At 43.3% G+C, this 15,500-nt stretch overlaps 1 protein-coding gene across 2 annotated transcripts; it reads left to right on the forward strand.

Annotated features, from left to right (window-relative positions):
* Positions 1–241: 241 nt before the first annotated feature.
* On the forward strand, positions 242–14,615 carry LOC138278703 (zinc finger protein 135-like). Of its 2 annotated transcripts, none has more exons than XM_069219277.1 (2): positions 242–421; positions 8,925–14,615. In XM_069219277.1, the coding sequence occupies exon 2, from the start codon at positions 9,591–9,593 to the stop codon at positions 10,845–10,847; it is 1,257 nt and encodes a 418-aa protein (XP_069075378.1). In that variant the 5' UTR covers positions 242–421; positions 8,925–9,590; the 3' UTR covers positions 10,848–14,615. The 2 variants fall into 2 exon arrangements, with proteins under 2 accessions (XP_069075378.1, XP_069075377.1); XM_069219276.1 differs by having other exon boundaries at positions 248–421; positions 8,928–14,615.
* Positions 14,616–15,500: the final 885 nt, after the last annotated feature.

The raw sequence follows: 15,500 nt of genomic DNA on the forward strand, positions 1-15,500 counted from the left end.
CGCCTTTGTTAACCCAAAGCTCCCTCTTCGCCCTCTGTAAAGAACTGTTTCACTTCCGGGTGACCGGTGTCAGGGACAGCACAGGCAGCAGAATCTGGTAAACCCCCTCCCAGGCCTGTGAGTAGAATAACGTCTGGGTCAGCAGCGGCAGAGTCAGCACAAGCAGCAGAAGCTGACGAACTCTTCTCAGGACAGGGAAATGTAATAGTATCCGGGTCAGCGGCGGCAGAGTCAGCACAAGCAGCGGGTCTCCGCCTCCTCTCCTCTGTGTGCAGCCTGCTGCAGGGGAGGAAGGACCACCTGTCTGTCTGTGCAGTATCTTCACCTCCAGACCCTCACAAATCGCAAATCTGCACCTGCCCCCCCCCCAGCCCCAGGAGGAGGAGAGAGCCTGGAAATGTCTGCACAGGTTCCTGCTCAGGTAGGAGATTGTGAGCACATTCTGCTGTGTTTGTAGGAATAGACTGAATAATCCTGGAGGAAATCTCTGCCAGGAGCCGGGCTGAGCTGGGCTCTTCTATCCGGGGACCTCTGGGGGACTTTCCTTCCGACCCTGGGGGTGTTTGTGGTCATCATTTGTGTTAAAGAGGGGATCTGTGCACTGCACTGCATCATACTGCACTGAGGGGAATCTGTGCACTGCACTGCATTTTACTGCACTGTGAGGAATCTGTGCACTGCACCTTACTGCACTGAGGGATCTGTGCACTGCACTGTATCTTACTGCACCGTGAGAAATCTGTGCACTGCACCTGATTGCACTGAGGAAACTGTGCAGTGCACCGCATCTTAATGCAATGTGTGGTTTCTGTGCACTGCATCTTACCACACTTTGAGGAATCTGTGCACTGCACTGCATCTTACTGCACTGTGAGGAATGTTTGCACACTGCACTGCATCTTACTGCACTGAGGGATCTGTGCACTGCACTGCATCTTACTGCACTGTGAGAAATCTCTGCTGGGAGCCGGGCTGAGCTGGGCTCTTCTATCCGGGGACCTCTGGGGGGCTTTCCTTCCGGCCCTGGGGGTGTTTGTGGTCATCATTTGTGTTAAAGAGGGGATCTGTGCACTGCACTGCACCTTATTGCACTGTGAGGAATCTGTGCACTGCATCTTACTGCACTGTGAGGAATCTGTGTACTGCATCTTACTGCACTGTGAGGAAACTGCACTGCATCTTACTGCACTATGAAGAATATGTGTGCACTGTACTGCATCTTACTGCATTATGAGGGATCTGTGCACTGCATCTTACTGCACTGTGAGGGATCTGTGCACTGCATCTTACTACACTGTGAGTAATCTGTACACTGCACTTTACTGAACTGTGAGGAATCTGCACTGTACTGCATCTTATCTCACTGTGAGGAATCTGCACTGTACAGCATCTTACCGCACTGAGGGATTCGTGCACTGCACTGCATCTTACTGCACTATGAGGAATCTTTGCACTGTATGTAACTGCACTGTGAGGAATCTGTGAAGTGTACTGCATTTTACTGCACTGAGGGATCTGTGCACTGCATCCTACTGCACTGTGAGGAATCTATGAACTGCACTGCATCTTACTGCACTGTGAGGAATCTGTCCACTGCATCTTACTGCACTCTGAGGAATCTGTGCAGTGCACTGCATCTTACTGCACTGAAGGATCTGTGCACTGCATCATACTGCAATGTGAGGAATCTATGCACTGCATCCTACTGCACTGTGAGGAATCTATGTTCTGCACTGCATCTTACTGCACTGTGAGGAATCTGTCCACTGCATTTTACTGCACTCTGAGGAATCTGTGCGGTGCACTGCATCTTACTGCACTGAAGGATCTGTGCACTGCATCTTACTGCACTGTGAGGAGTCTGTGCACTGCATCTTACTGCACTATAAGGAATCTGTACATGCGTCACTGCATCTTATTGCACTATTATGAGCCTGTGTCACTGCACTACATCTTACTGCACTATGAGAAATGTGTGCACACTGCACTGCATCTTACTGCACTAAGAGGAATCTGTGCATGATGCACTACATCTTACTGCACTGTGAGAATTCTGTGCATGCTGTAGTGCATTTTACTTTACTGTGAGAAATCTGTGCACAATGCATCCTATTGCACTATGAAGAATCTGTGCACGCTGCAGTGCATGTTAGTGCACTGTGAGAAATCTGTGCACACTGCACTATTTTTTCATCCAGGCCCCTTGAGCTGTAGAAAAGCTTTACCTGTTGATCATACTGTGACCACAGGTTTCCTGGCACTAGTGGACCAAGGACAGACATGTGGACTTAAAACAGACAGACATAGCACAAGCCAACAGGACAGTGCATCAGCAGAATAAGTACATTGTCAGATTGTTCCTGAAGCAACTCCGACTTCATAATGGGAAAAGATGAGTCCAGGGGCCAAAGGTGCCGACCCAGCTCACTGAAGATCCTCCGCCTGCATCTAGTCCTCCGGAAACAAGAAATATGATTTATGCCCTTTTGGCTGAATCGCAGAAGCCATGTAAGATTGTGTGGCACCAACTTGTCTGACAGGGACGTTGGACTACCTCTGTACTTTGTAAAAGGCCTGATGAATAAGACAGGATTTTAAAGTGATCTATTTTTGCTTGGGAACCAATGAAATGACATGATGACGTTTCTGCAGCACTAGCATCTGCATTACTGATATATTCAGTGCCTGCTGCAGTCTTCCCATCAAAGCCTCCAGTAAGCCAAGATAGATAGTCTTCTTGGTAGAGAATAAATGCTCTTACCTCTTCCACTCTCTTAGGAGTGGGGAGTAATGCCAGAATCATTCTAAGGATCCACAGTTATGAAACACAAGAACAACAGTTTTTTCCTGTTCATTTGTTGCTCGTAAACCACAAGGGAGTCTCTCAGGGAAGATAACAGGGTTTCCTAAATGAAGCAGGCCACAACCACATGACCCTAATGTAGGAACAAATCTGATTTCTTCTGTAAATGCCTCCTTAGAGTGTAGTAAAAAGTAGTGCAGTGCAGAGATTTCCTCTTATGTTAGTACTCCTTACAATGTAAGTAAAACACAGCAGGATGTGCACAGATTCCCTCATTTAGGTAAAACCCTTCACAGTGTTAGTTGTGAGAAAAGGCCTCTTTTTGAAATGGTTAGCTCCCACTTTTTGCCTGAGGTATGATGTAGCCTAGAAATTGTAGTGGTCAGTGCCCCTGCTAACCAGGTTCCCTGAACAAGAGCTTTCTCCCTAAAACTGTTGTGATGCATTGGCACAATTGGAACACCTTTAGCTTTAGTTTCAGCACTCTGTCCATCATCCTTTTGTGTTGCTAAAGTTGCCCTAAGTGGGAAGGGTATGCCTTGATGTGGGTCCTGTGCTCACTGTGCCACTGGATTCAAGCTAGCCTGGCCGATGAAGGGTGATACCCTGAAACCGGTCCCAGGATGCTTGTTTCTGGTCCAGGGAAGACCTGGCCTGGCAGTTCAGGCTAGACTGTTCCCATGGGGAATAAGGTCAAGACTGATTGCCATATGGCTGGGTCCAAACTGGGGTGGCATGACGAGCAGAAGAGTGATTGATTAAATCCATTTATGTGACTGGGGTGAGTGTTTGAAAAGTTTCAGCACTCTGTCCATCCTTTTGTGTTGCTAAAGTTGCCCTAAGTGGGAAATGTATGCCCAGACATGGGTCCTGTGCTCACTGTGCCACTGTATTCAAGCTAGCCTGGCTGATGAAGGGTGATACCCTGAAACCGGTCCCAGGATGCTTGTTCCTGGTCCAGGGAGTGTAGGAAGCTGGCCTGGTTTGTAGTGGGTACCTAAGGTACTTACACCTTATACCAGGTCCAGTTATCCCTGCTCAGTGAAATGTAGACAGTGTCTAGAAGCCAGGCTCTCTAGGGGTAGTGCGGATGAGCAGCCATGGCCTATCTAGGAGACATGCAAAGCTCATGCAGTACCACTGTAGTCACACAGTATTCACACACATGAAAGAAAATGCTCAGTATTACAAAAATAAAGGTACTTTTATTTGGTGTCACAAATGCCAAAAATACTGTAGAGACTAGACTCCCTTAGGAGGTAAGTAATACACAAATTATATACACTATTATGCAGAAAAAGCTGTAAAAACCATTAGAAAACAGTGCAAATAGTGAAAATCACAATAGTTAGAAATGGGCCTAGGGGGAACACAACCAATATACTAAGAGAGTGGAATGCGAAAGTCGGTTTCCCTTCTAGGCAAGTGTAGTGTGTAGAGGGGTGCTGGGAATATTAGAAAACACCAAAGGTAAGTACTAGAACCCACCCCAGAGCCCAGGAAAGCAGGATTAAATCAAAGTAACTTTCCTAGATCACACAGGAACATGAGAAGGAAGATTATGCAAGAACCAGAAGAGACTGTAAGACACCAACTGTGGATTCCTACACCTGAAGACCTGTGGAAGAAGGGGACCAAGGCCAAGAAGCACTGAAGAGTCCAAGGAGAACAGGAGTCCCTGTTAACTCAGATTACGGTGCAAAAGAAGAACCCCTGGTGTAGAACAACAGTCAGTACTGCACCCAGGAAGACGGCTGCGGTTTCTGGTTGGTGCAGATGATATCCCATGCTGGATGGATGATTGCAGTCTGTTTTGTGTTGAGGGATTCTGCCAACAAGCTTTGGCACATGCAAAGCTTGCGGTTAGCGGAAAATGGCTTTGCCCCGGGACCAGGATGGACCTGGTGGACTCTACCGAGGAGAGGGAGACAGAGGGGGCTCTCAGCAACTCCGACAGCCCTCAGAAGACAAGGCAGCGCACCCAGGAGTCCCACAGCATGAGGATAAAAAAGGTGCAAAAGGAGGCCCACGCAGCACTACACAAAGGGATCAGCACACCGCCGGAGAACCACGCAGGAGGCTGTGCGTCACAGGAGCTGCATGGTGCATGAAGAAGTTTGTGGAAAGATGCCAACAAGCTTGTTTTGAAAACAAAATGCCTGCAAAGCATTATGGGGTGAGTTTCCCCCACTGCAGCAAATATTGTAGTATTGTCTCTCCCTCTGTGCCGGGAGAGCCGCATTGAGGATTTCTGTGTGTTTTACTGTTTTAACTGCTCCAGTTTGTTTATTTGCAACTGCAAAACTTATGGTAGTCATGTAAAGCGCGCTTTAGATCGGGTTTGCGCTACATGAAACTTCACGTACTCATGTAAAGCACTTCTCTGCTTGAGTTTGCGATCTATGAATCTTTTAAAAAAAATATTAAATAAATGTAAAATAAATAAACAGCTGCATGCCCAACACAAGGAAGAGGAAGAAACAACATATGGCCACACAGCACGAAGCTGCGAGGGAAAAGAAAAAAATATTGCGCTACACTAAGGTATCTGTGTGATCGTGCAGTAATCCATGTAATAGGGTCAGTCTCCAAGGCGGGAACAAAACAGCCTCAAGGTGGGACAAACGTAAAGCATTTCCCTACCAAGTCAAGAGAACTTTAAAAGGCAGGCCCAGTATTGAATGAGAGTGGTGGGAGTGAGAAGGGCGCTGTTAAAGCCCACAGAATAGATTACAAAAGGTCAAAAAGAGGAGCTGTACTCGACCTAAAAACAACTTGGGTCGTTCACAGTCGAGACTGGGAACATGGCACGGCTTTTAGAGAAGCTGTCCACCTTCCTGGCAGGCTATCAAAAGCGCTGCAGAGGACCACAGGCTGCACACAGTTAGTTTTATAGATGTTCCTCCCTGCAGCCAGAAATTCCTGTGGGACTTAAATCAGTAAACACTCAAGTGATTTGAGTGTCCTAATACTCAATGCTAAATTTGGTGCCAATTTATCAAACTGTGCCACAGTTATTAGCAAATTGAAGCTTAACCCTTTGTTACTCCCACTGCAAAACTGCATAAAAACAGGACAAAAATAAATACCAATTGTATGGCAGTTTTTTTTAGATTTGTCAAATTGTGCCTAGGTTAGGAGCAAATCAGGTAAAAAAAAATTGAAAAATAAATAAATAAATTAGGCATAACCTAACATCTGGATAATTAAGAGCAAAAATTGCAATTTTCCTTCACAGTTGCTGTCTTATCGGTTTATATCAATTTTAACTGATTTTTCTGTCCCACTAAACTGAAATTATGTTCAATCCCAAAAAAATGTAATTAAGATGGTGGTGAAAAAAAACACTGCAAATGTTCCATCACCCAGTCAGATTTCGTAAGAAGTTATTCTGAGTGTGTGACAAAGTGTATGCTACTGTCAGCTTCCTTTAATCGTTCTCGCATATGGGGAGGTTTGTACTGTTGTTGACCATGCTGTATGGTAATTACAATTATCTAACACCTTTCCACTATGTAGCAGGCAAAACGCAGATTGAAATGTGGGTGGATGGAGTGCAGGGTGCACGCCTCCTATGTACAGAAAGAACAGGTAGAGCCAAGTGCCTATGCATGCCCCATAGACACACACGTTTCACATGGGCATCAATAGTGCTATTTCCCTGGCAAAAAGTGGGGGAGTGAGAATTCCCAACTTGCCAGCGCTTCCCAGAAGGATGGGGCAGAGAGCATCACAGCTGAAGTTGACAAGGGGTCAAAGAGAGGCACTACCGGCTGGAGCAGAGGTAGTCTGGTGCCTGACCTTCGGGCGACAAAAGCAAAAAGAACAGATGATGGAAGGAATACGGAACAAATCAAACATTCACTCCCTCATAGGCATCTACATGTTCGCCTCCTCTGTTTGTAGCTCATAAGCACCTACCTGTGCGCCTCCTCTGTTTATACCTCATAAACACCTACCTGTGCACCTCCTCTGTTTGTACCTCATTCCCACCTACCTCTGCACCTCCTCTATTCCTCCTAAGCACCTGCCTGTACGCCTCTTCTGTTTGTACGTCATAAACACCACCTCTGCACCTCTTCTGTTTCTACCTCATACGCACCTACCTGTGCACCTCCTCTGTACCTCATAGACACCTACCTATGCGCCTCCTCTGTTTGTACCTCCCACACGAGCTTCAGAAATGAAGCTTGTAATCCCGGTGCTGACAACTGTGGCCTCTTGTGTATCAGGCCATTATCTGACTTCTGCTGAACTCCGCAGAGTGAGTGCACAGACAGAGGGGAGTAGGGGAGCTGACGGACAGGAAAGGAGGTACATTTGAATAAATGAAATATGGAAAGATACAAATGCTGCATCACCTGTGGATAACTGACACCTCCTCCCACTCTGCCAGATGCCCATCCAGTCACAAAGGAGCATCCTGGGTCCCAAACATACAACATTAAGTCAGACACCATGTGAAGGCAGAAAAAGAGGAAAAAGGTTAAATGCACACATCCGTTGCGGGGATATACCCGGTGAATTATTAGTTGTGATGGATTCTTTTTAAGAACTAAATGACTGATATTGTCGAACGATAAATTATATGAATCAATGTTGGTTTGCCTTATCTGTGCGTATAATGTAAAAGTCGGGCATTACAATGAACCCCTGATTCTGTTTTACAAAAAGGCCCTGGAAGGAGCTGCATCTCACAGACTTTCGCCTACTTTAGGAAGAACTAAAGACTTGCTTTTTAAGTTGTCTCTCAGGGCCAGAATCAGGCCCTACAAACTGCAGGTTTTAGGGAGATGGGCAGATGTTATGGCAATAGGAAGCCCACCCCAACTCGCAATAATGCTGCAATCTTCCAGGTGAGGAAAAAACAGTAACGCTTGAACCAGGGGAGCTGTTGAAAGTGTCAAAGGTGACTTGATGAACAGTAAGGTGAAGGCAGGAGTTGGCATTTGAGCTGATCCAATGTGAGCGGTGAAGAAGTGATTTGATGTTATATATTTCCTGAAGAGCTATTAAATAACAGCAACCCAGCCTGATCCCTCTGTTTTTCTACAATCATTTCTTTTCTAAATGAAATCTTGTCCATGTGCGTCTACCTAAAGCTGCACCAGTAGCACACGAGTGCTCCGTGAGCGTCCCTCCTTTACTAAGTTACTTTCTGAACGCTGGTAAATCACCTCCTTTTCAGAGGTTAATATGATGTGACATGTAGCATGTGGTGCCCCCTGAGCATCCTTCCTTTACTAAGTTAATATGTGAACACTGGTAAACCACCTCCTTTTCAAAAGTTAATACGATGTGACGTGTAGCACATGGGCGCCTCATGAGCGTCCTTCCTTTATTAAGTTACTCTGTGAACGCTGGTAAATCACCCCCTTTTCAGAAGTTAATACGATGTGACATGTAGCACGTGTGCGCTCTGTGAGCATCCTTCCTTCACTAAGTTACTCTGGGAACGCTGGTAAATCACCTCCTTTTCAGAAGTTAATACGATGTGATGTGTAGCAGATAGGCGCTCCGTGAGCGTCCCTCCTTTAATAAGTTACTCTGTGAACGCTGGTAAATCACCTCCTTTTCAGAAGTTAATACGATGTGACAAGTAGCACATAGGCGTTCCTTTACTAAGTTACTCTGTGAAAGCTGGTAAATCACGTCCTTTTCAGAAGTTAATACGATGTGACGTGTAGCACATGGGCGCTCCGTGAGCGTCCTTCCTTTACTAAGTTACTCTGTGAACACTGGTAAATGACCTCCTTTTCAGAAGTTATTAGGATGTGATGTGTAGCACATGGGCGCTCCGTGAGCGTCCTTCCTTTACTAAGTTACTCTGTAAACACTGGTAAATCACCTCCTTTTCAGAAGTTAATACGATGTGATGTGTACACATAGTCGTTACTTTACTAAGTTACTCTGTGAACGCTGGTAAATCATCTCCGTTTCAGAAGTTATTAAGATGTGGCATGTTCAACAAAACGTTTTGTTAAATATCTTTGTATGGTGAAGTATTCCTTCCTAAAGTTCAAAGACGGTAAAGTAGAGATGTAATTTACAACCAGTTAAATATAGTGTATTCACATTCCATTATGTTTCCATTTTGTAATTTTAAATATCTTTACATCAGCAGAAAACAAGCCTTGAACGCATGGCATTATTATGAATAATGAAGATAAAACTGCAGATCTGCAAAAAACAGTCATCAACAATGAGCTCCGGTACTGAGGAAAACATCGATGCAGTTGGCAGCAGAGGAACCTGCACATAAACTGATCCTGGAAGAAATAGTCAGGGGCATATCAGTGGATGTAAGTCGTTGAGCTGGGCACCTCCCCACCACAAGACGAAGAAATTACTTTTTGAAAATGAAGGCAACAACAATGACAAACCACCTCCTGTATAAACCGGTGTCCAACACCAGCTTTGATCATGGGATCGGTGTGATGTGGTTACAGCAGTGCTTTGTTTTCTAAAGTGATAACAGACCATTATTCAGTGCTCTAAGTTTATTGTCAAATCTTTTTGGCTAAACCAAAGCAACCAAACAAAAGCAGACAACTGAAGGGGAAAGGAAAGAGGAGTTTTGCTATCTACAAAACAACGGAGTGTCCCAATTTGCACGGACCAGAAGGATGATGAATCTTTACTCACAAGTGTGCCAAATCAAAATCCAATCTGAAGGCAGAATCGCCTACAAAGAAACATTATACATATTATGAGTGTGGCAAGTATTTAATGGCTATGGCAGATTATTGTTAAATCAGAAACCAAATGTGCAAGTGCTTTATCAGCCATGTTGGCTCATCACGAAACACAGACTTGGGATGCAGATAAATATATACCCGACCCACAGACACTAACAAAGAAAGAAAAACCATACACATTTGAGAGTGAGAGCTTTAGTTTCTCGTCTGTATTAAAGCGCCATCAGCGAACACACACAGGAGAAAAACCATACAAGTGTAGTGAATGTGTAAAGAGCTTTAGTCAATCATCAGTCCTCCAAAAACATAATCGAACACACACAGGGGAAAAACCATACCATTGCAATGCATGTGGAAGTACTTTTAGTCTTTACACAACATTAAGGAATCATCAACGAACACACACTGGGGAAAAACCATTTAAGTGCAGTGAATGTTCGAAGTGCTTTAGACAGTTTTCTCACCTACAAACACATCAGCGAACACACACTGGGGAAAAGCCATACCACTGCAATGAATGTGGAAGTAGTTTTAGCGATTCCTCAAATCTCAAGATTCATCAACGAACACACACAGGGGAAAAACCATATGATTGCAATGAATGTGGAAGTAGTTTTCGTCTGTATATAACATTAATGAATCATCAACGAACACACACAGGGGAAAAGCCATTTAAGTGCAGTGAATGTTTGAAGAGCTTTAGTCGAATATCAAGCCTACAAATACATCAGCGAACACATAATGGGGAAAAACCATTCAAGTGCAGTGAATGTGAAAGTAGTTTCAGTCATTCCTCAGCACTAAGGATTCATCAGCGAACACACACGGGGGAAAAACCGTTCAAGTGCAGTGAGTGCGTGAAGAGCTTCAGTCGATTATCAGGCCTACAAAAACATCAGCGAACACACACAGGGGAAAAGCCATTCAAGTGCAGTGAATGTTTGAAGAGCTTTAACCGATTATCAAGCCTACAAAGACATCAACGAATGCACACTGGGGAAAAGCCATTCAAGTGCAGTGAATGTGGCAGTGGTTTTATTTACTCTTCTTCATTAAGGATTCATCAGCGATCACACACAGGGGAAAATCCAGTTAGGTGCAGTGAATGTGTGAAGAGCTTTAGTCAGTTATCATATCTCCTAAAACATCAGCGAACACACACAGGGGAAAAGTCGTTCAAGTGCAGTGAATGTGTGAAGAGCTTTAGTCAGTTATCAAACCTAAAAAGACATCAGGAAACACACACAGGGGAAAAAACATTCAAGTGCAGTGAATGTGTGAAGAGCTTTAATCAGTTATCAAACCTACAAAGACATCAGCGCACACACACGGGGCAAAACCCTTAACGTTGCAGTGGAAGTGGCAGTAGTTTTAGTGACTCAGAATTAAGGAATCATCGGTGAACGAACACAGGAAAAAACAAAGTGCATTGAATTTAGTTACTTATCAGGCCTACAAAGACATCACAAATACACACAGGGGAAAAAACATAAAGGTGCAGTGAATGTGTGAAGAGGCTTAGTTAATTATCAAAACTACGAAGACATCAGTGAACACACAGGAGGAAAACAATACCAATGCAATGAATGTAGAAGTAGGCTTAGGAACGTGCCAACATTGAAGATTCATCATGGAACACTCATAGGGGAACAACATTTTAATTGCACTGAATGTGTGAAGAGCTTTAGTCACTTATGAGGCCTACAAATACATCCAGGAACACACACAGGGTAAAAACCATTCAAGTGCAGTGAATGTGTTAAGATCATTAGTCAATTGCAATGGATGTGAAAATAGTTTTAGTGTATTTTCAACATGAAGGATTCATTGGTGATCACATACAGGAGAAAAGCCTTTCAGGTGCAGTGAAATTGTGAATATCTTAAGTCAGTTATTAAACCTATGGATGCATCAACAAGTTCACATAGAAGGAAAATTAAATCCTTGCAATGAATGTCAGAAGTGCTTTTGTCATTTATCACAATTCAAAAGTCATCAGGGAACACACAGGGGAAAAACATAGAAGTGCATTGAAAGTGTGAAGAGCTTTTGTCAGTTTTCAATCCTACACAGTCCACAGCGAACACACACTTTCATTTCACTCACATGGAAATAATCCTAGAGATGCAGTGAATCCGGAAAGAACTTAAGAACATTAACAATAATATTGAACCATTTGAGGACATAGACAGGAGCAAAAAAGGGTAGTTATTTTAACATGAAGGAATTACGAAGAAAGATAAAATGTCTATTATGCGGGACATTCAAATACCAGATGATAGAAGACCCCACTACCCAGAAAAGAAAAAAATAAATAATAACAATACCTAAACAATAATTATAAAGTGTCTATTCTCAGTAATGGTTTCCTTTTGCACAAATATCAAAACAACATGACATACCAGGAAGCACATTGGGAGACTTGCACAGTGTTGACACAAATTGAAGAACATTGTTGGTTTTTATTCAGTTGCTAAGAAAAATATTCTAACACACCTGTTCATGCTGCCTGTAAAAGCAGCACTCTGAACAATACTGGGACTAACAAGGGTATTTTCAGCTAACGTTAGGGATTAGTCATAAAACTTATAAACACCACACACCCAGACTGAGTCCCTTCAAGAAGAAGTAACAATCACATGCTGGTGAATATTCACGGCTGATCGTGGTGTTTGGTCGTTTTCATACAACATTGATCGTGCGGTGACACTGACCAGAGAACTGTTTCCAAAAGCACAAGAAGTTGAAGAAGCAGGATGTGAGCTGTCACTCTCCGGGTTAATGCTTCCCATGCACGACATTAACCTCCCAAGCCGTGATGCAGAAGAAGCGATGCTAATGTCCATCCTCACACGCACCTTTCAATGCACCCATCATAGTGACACTTCCCACAGGTGTCTAACATTGAGCTTGGTCTTGGTTCACTGCTGACTATGTAAATGATTCAGGGTTAGATTAATTTTTTATGAATGTGTTTTTTGAGTTTCTTATTTACAGAGAATCATTAAACCAGTCCTAACTGGTTAAAGGACAGAATCAGTGCATGATGGCACAATTCTTGTTATGAATTATTGTGGAATGGAGGAGCCCAGTAAAAAGAGGTTCTCATAAAACTATGAGCACCATGAACGGGTGAAGGGTGAGCAGTTATACAGTTATGGTTATTTGAGGGTCTGCTTTTTGTTCACAATCTCCTGCAAAGATCACATTTAGAAAGTTGCTCTTCCTGTTCCTCGACAAACTCAGCTTTTTATGCTTTTTTTCATAATATAGGAGGCTGTGCCTCTGAGCCCAGTAAGAACGAGCAGTGCTAAAATTCTAGCAAAGGCAAGCCATGAGGCTATTCCACAGCCGTACTGCGTAGGACCTGATTAAGCTGCTGTCGTATGTTACCTGTAAGAGACATTTTGTGGGTTTGTCTGGGGGCTAGTAGTTCCGTAGTCCTATGGGTGCTTACCTATGAATATTTTATAGAGTGATATATATCTCTGTATATGTGTGATGTCAATTGCGATGCCATCAGTGATGTCACTGACCTTGTCATGAAAGATGTAATATGTGAGGTCATAAGCAGTGCATTGCGGCAGCGTACCTTGTAGTTCGCTCAGGTAAGTATAACTGCTGAATTTCTATGGTTTTGTTCATGTAAAATCTGAACCGAACTATAACCTTTGTTTTCGTCAGTCAATTTTGAAGGTTTTTTGTAAATTGTATTTTCTAATTATTACATCCCTGTAACCCTTGTTTTTTCAGTGAAGTATCTTATTCTGCCTTATCTCACATTTAGCCTTATTCAAAAAGGATATTTTGACGTTTTACACATACCAAGCTCACTTTCATGTAGTTTAACACTCTGCAAGACTGTCCCACATACAAAAATATTAGCAGTATAAATACAGTGCAGATGACAAATTGTCACCTATTGGTTCACTCATGGACGTGTTGTGAGGGCTCTGGAGATGGGAACCTCCATTGGCAAAATGTACATATTACTATGAACAAATGTGGCTGCAGTGTATGTATTGAACTAATGTGAAGCACAGGCGTTCAGGAAAGAACCTGTTTTTAATCTGAAAGAATATACCTTGTTTTTACATAACTTTTGCTGCATCATTTACACATTGACTCAGTTGATGCATCCGCTCGTTCTTTGGGCCTTATAACTAAGTCTGACCCTTAGCTCCGCATTACTTATGCATTGAATCAGTTGATGCATCCGCTCGTCCTTTGGGCCTTATAACTAAGTGTGACCCTTAGCTCCGCATTGAATCAGTTTGTGCATCTGCTCGTTCTTTGAGTCTGACCCTTAGCTCTGCTCCGGCTTGGCTCCTCCCATTAATTTTGTGACTTGCCGAGCTTCTATTTTTACCAGAATGAAGCCGCTGAACCAGCAGATTCAGTTTGAAGAATGTGGTGAAATAGTTTAATCCCCCATCAAAAACATATCATTGCTAGGACGATCAATTGCTCACCCAGCAACTCCTCTTCACACCGGTTGTCCCTTATTCTCAAACGTTCAGAAGGATTTGATGTCTGAATGTCAGAAGCGGCAGAGACATTCATGAAGCTAAAGCAAGAATGAGTGTGTGGCAGATAGAGAGAAGGAAAGAGAGATAGCAGGAGTGAGTAAGACAAAGAAAGAGGGAGAAAAAAGAAAGAAATTGAGAAATAGAAGGGGAGGAGCGGCGAGTGAAAATAGGCAGAAGAAGCAGCCAAATACTTGTCAGTGTGTGACACCACTAGAGGAACGGCTTGAATACCTGTGAATTTATAGATTTATTTTCAATACCCATAGACTAACGTCATGCCAATAAACAGGGCACAAGTTGTGAGGAAGAAAAGGAGGGGGACACTTCTCATATGCAAATCACGATGATGTCACATGTAGTGATGTCACAAAAAGTGATGTCAGGCCCTTATAATAACCCTCACGTAATCGGCTGATGGCCTATTTTAAAAACAAGAAACATAAAATAATGTTAAAAGAACATTTTGGTTTTACTTTTTATACATCGTGTTTTTTCCACTAACTGTAACTAAACTCGAAAATGGCTGAAACTGTAAATATCTTTAAACAGATATGTGGAACTTTGAAATTACATTTTTAAATAACTTTTAGCAAATAAATAAAATGTGCTGTTAATTTGTTTTTTCTTGATGGTGTTCTATAACCAGCCCCAAATCACAAAGGTGTTTCACATTTACAGTGCATCGAGCAGTAGAAGGGTTAATTTTGTCAAGTTCTCCGTTCCTCTCTTGCACCATTCACACAAATAAAGGGGATGCTGCTGGTGGGACGAGTAGTTACAAACACTATGGCCCAGATTTATACTCTGTTTGTGCCAAATTTGCGTCATTTTTTTTTTTACACAAATTCGGCGTAAACCTAACTTCATATTTATACCTTGGCACTAGACCTGTCTAGTGCCAAAGTTTGGGAGTTAGTAATTTTTTGCCTGCGGGAAACTACCTTGCGTCAATGACATGCAAGGTAGGCGTTCCCTTGCAAAAATTGACAATATGGCCTTAAAGCCATATTTATCCCCCCGTTCTAAAATCAAGCTTGGGGGGAAAAGGGACCTTAAATAATGGCGCTAAGCTTGCTTAGCACCATTATTTAACACCTGGGTCAGGGCAGGCGTTAGGGGACCTGTGGGCCTATTTCTATGGTCAGAGACCATGGAATGGGCCCACAAGTGCCCTTCCTTAGCCCCAGGGACACCCCCACCCACACCAGAGGATTGGGGGACCCCATCACAGGTACGTTAGGTAAGTACAAGTACGTTTTTTTCAATTTGTTTTAAAAGTGCCATAGGGGGGCCTAACACAGGCCTCCCTACATTGCACTGGGCCCAATGGCCATGCCCAGGACACATATTTCCCCTGGCATGGCCATTGGGGGTGGTGGGCATGACTCCTGTCTTAACTAAGACTGGAGTCATGTCGATGGGGGTTGTACGTCAAAAAATGATGCTAGTCTGGTTAGAGGCATTTTATTG

This window comes from Pleurodeles waltl, unplaced genomic scaffold, assembly GCF_031143425.1.
Source record: "Pleurodeles waltl isolate 20211129_DDA unplaced genomic scaffold, aPleWal1.hap1.20221129 scaffold_54, whole genome shotgun sequence".
NCBI lineage: Eukaryota > Metazoa > Chordata > Amphibia > Caudata > Salamandridae > Pleurodeles > Pleurodeles waltl.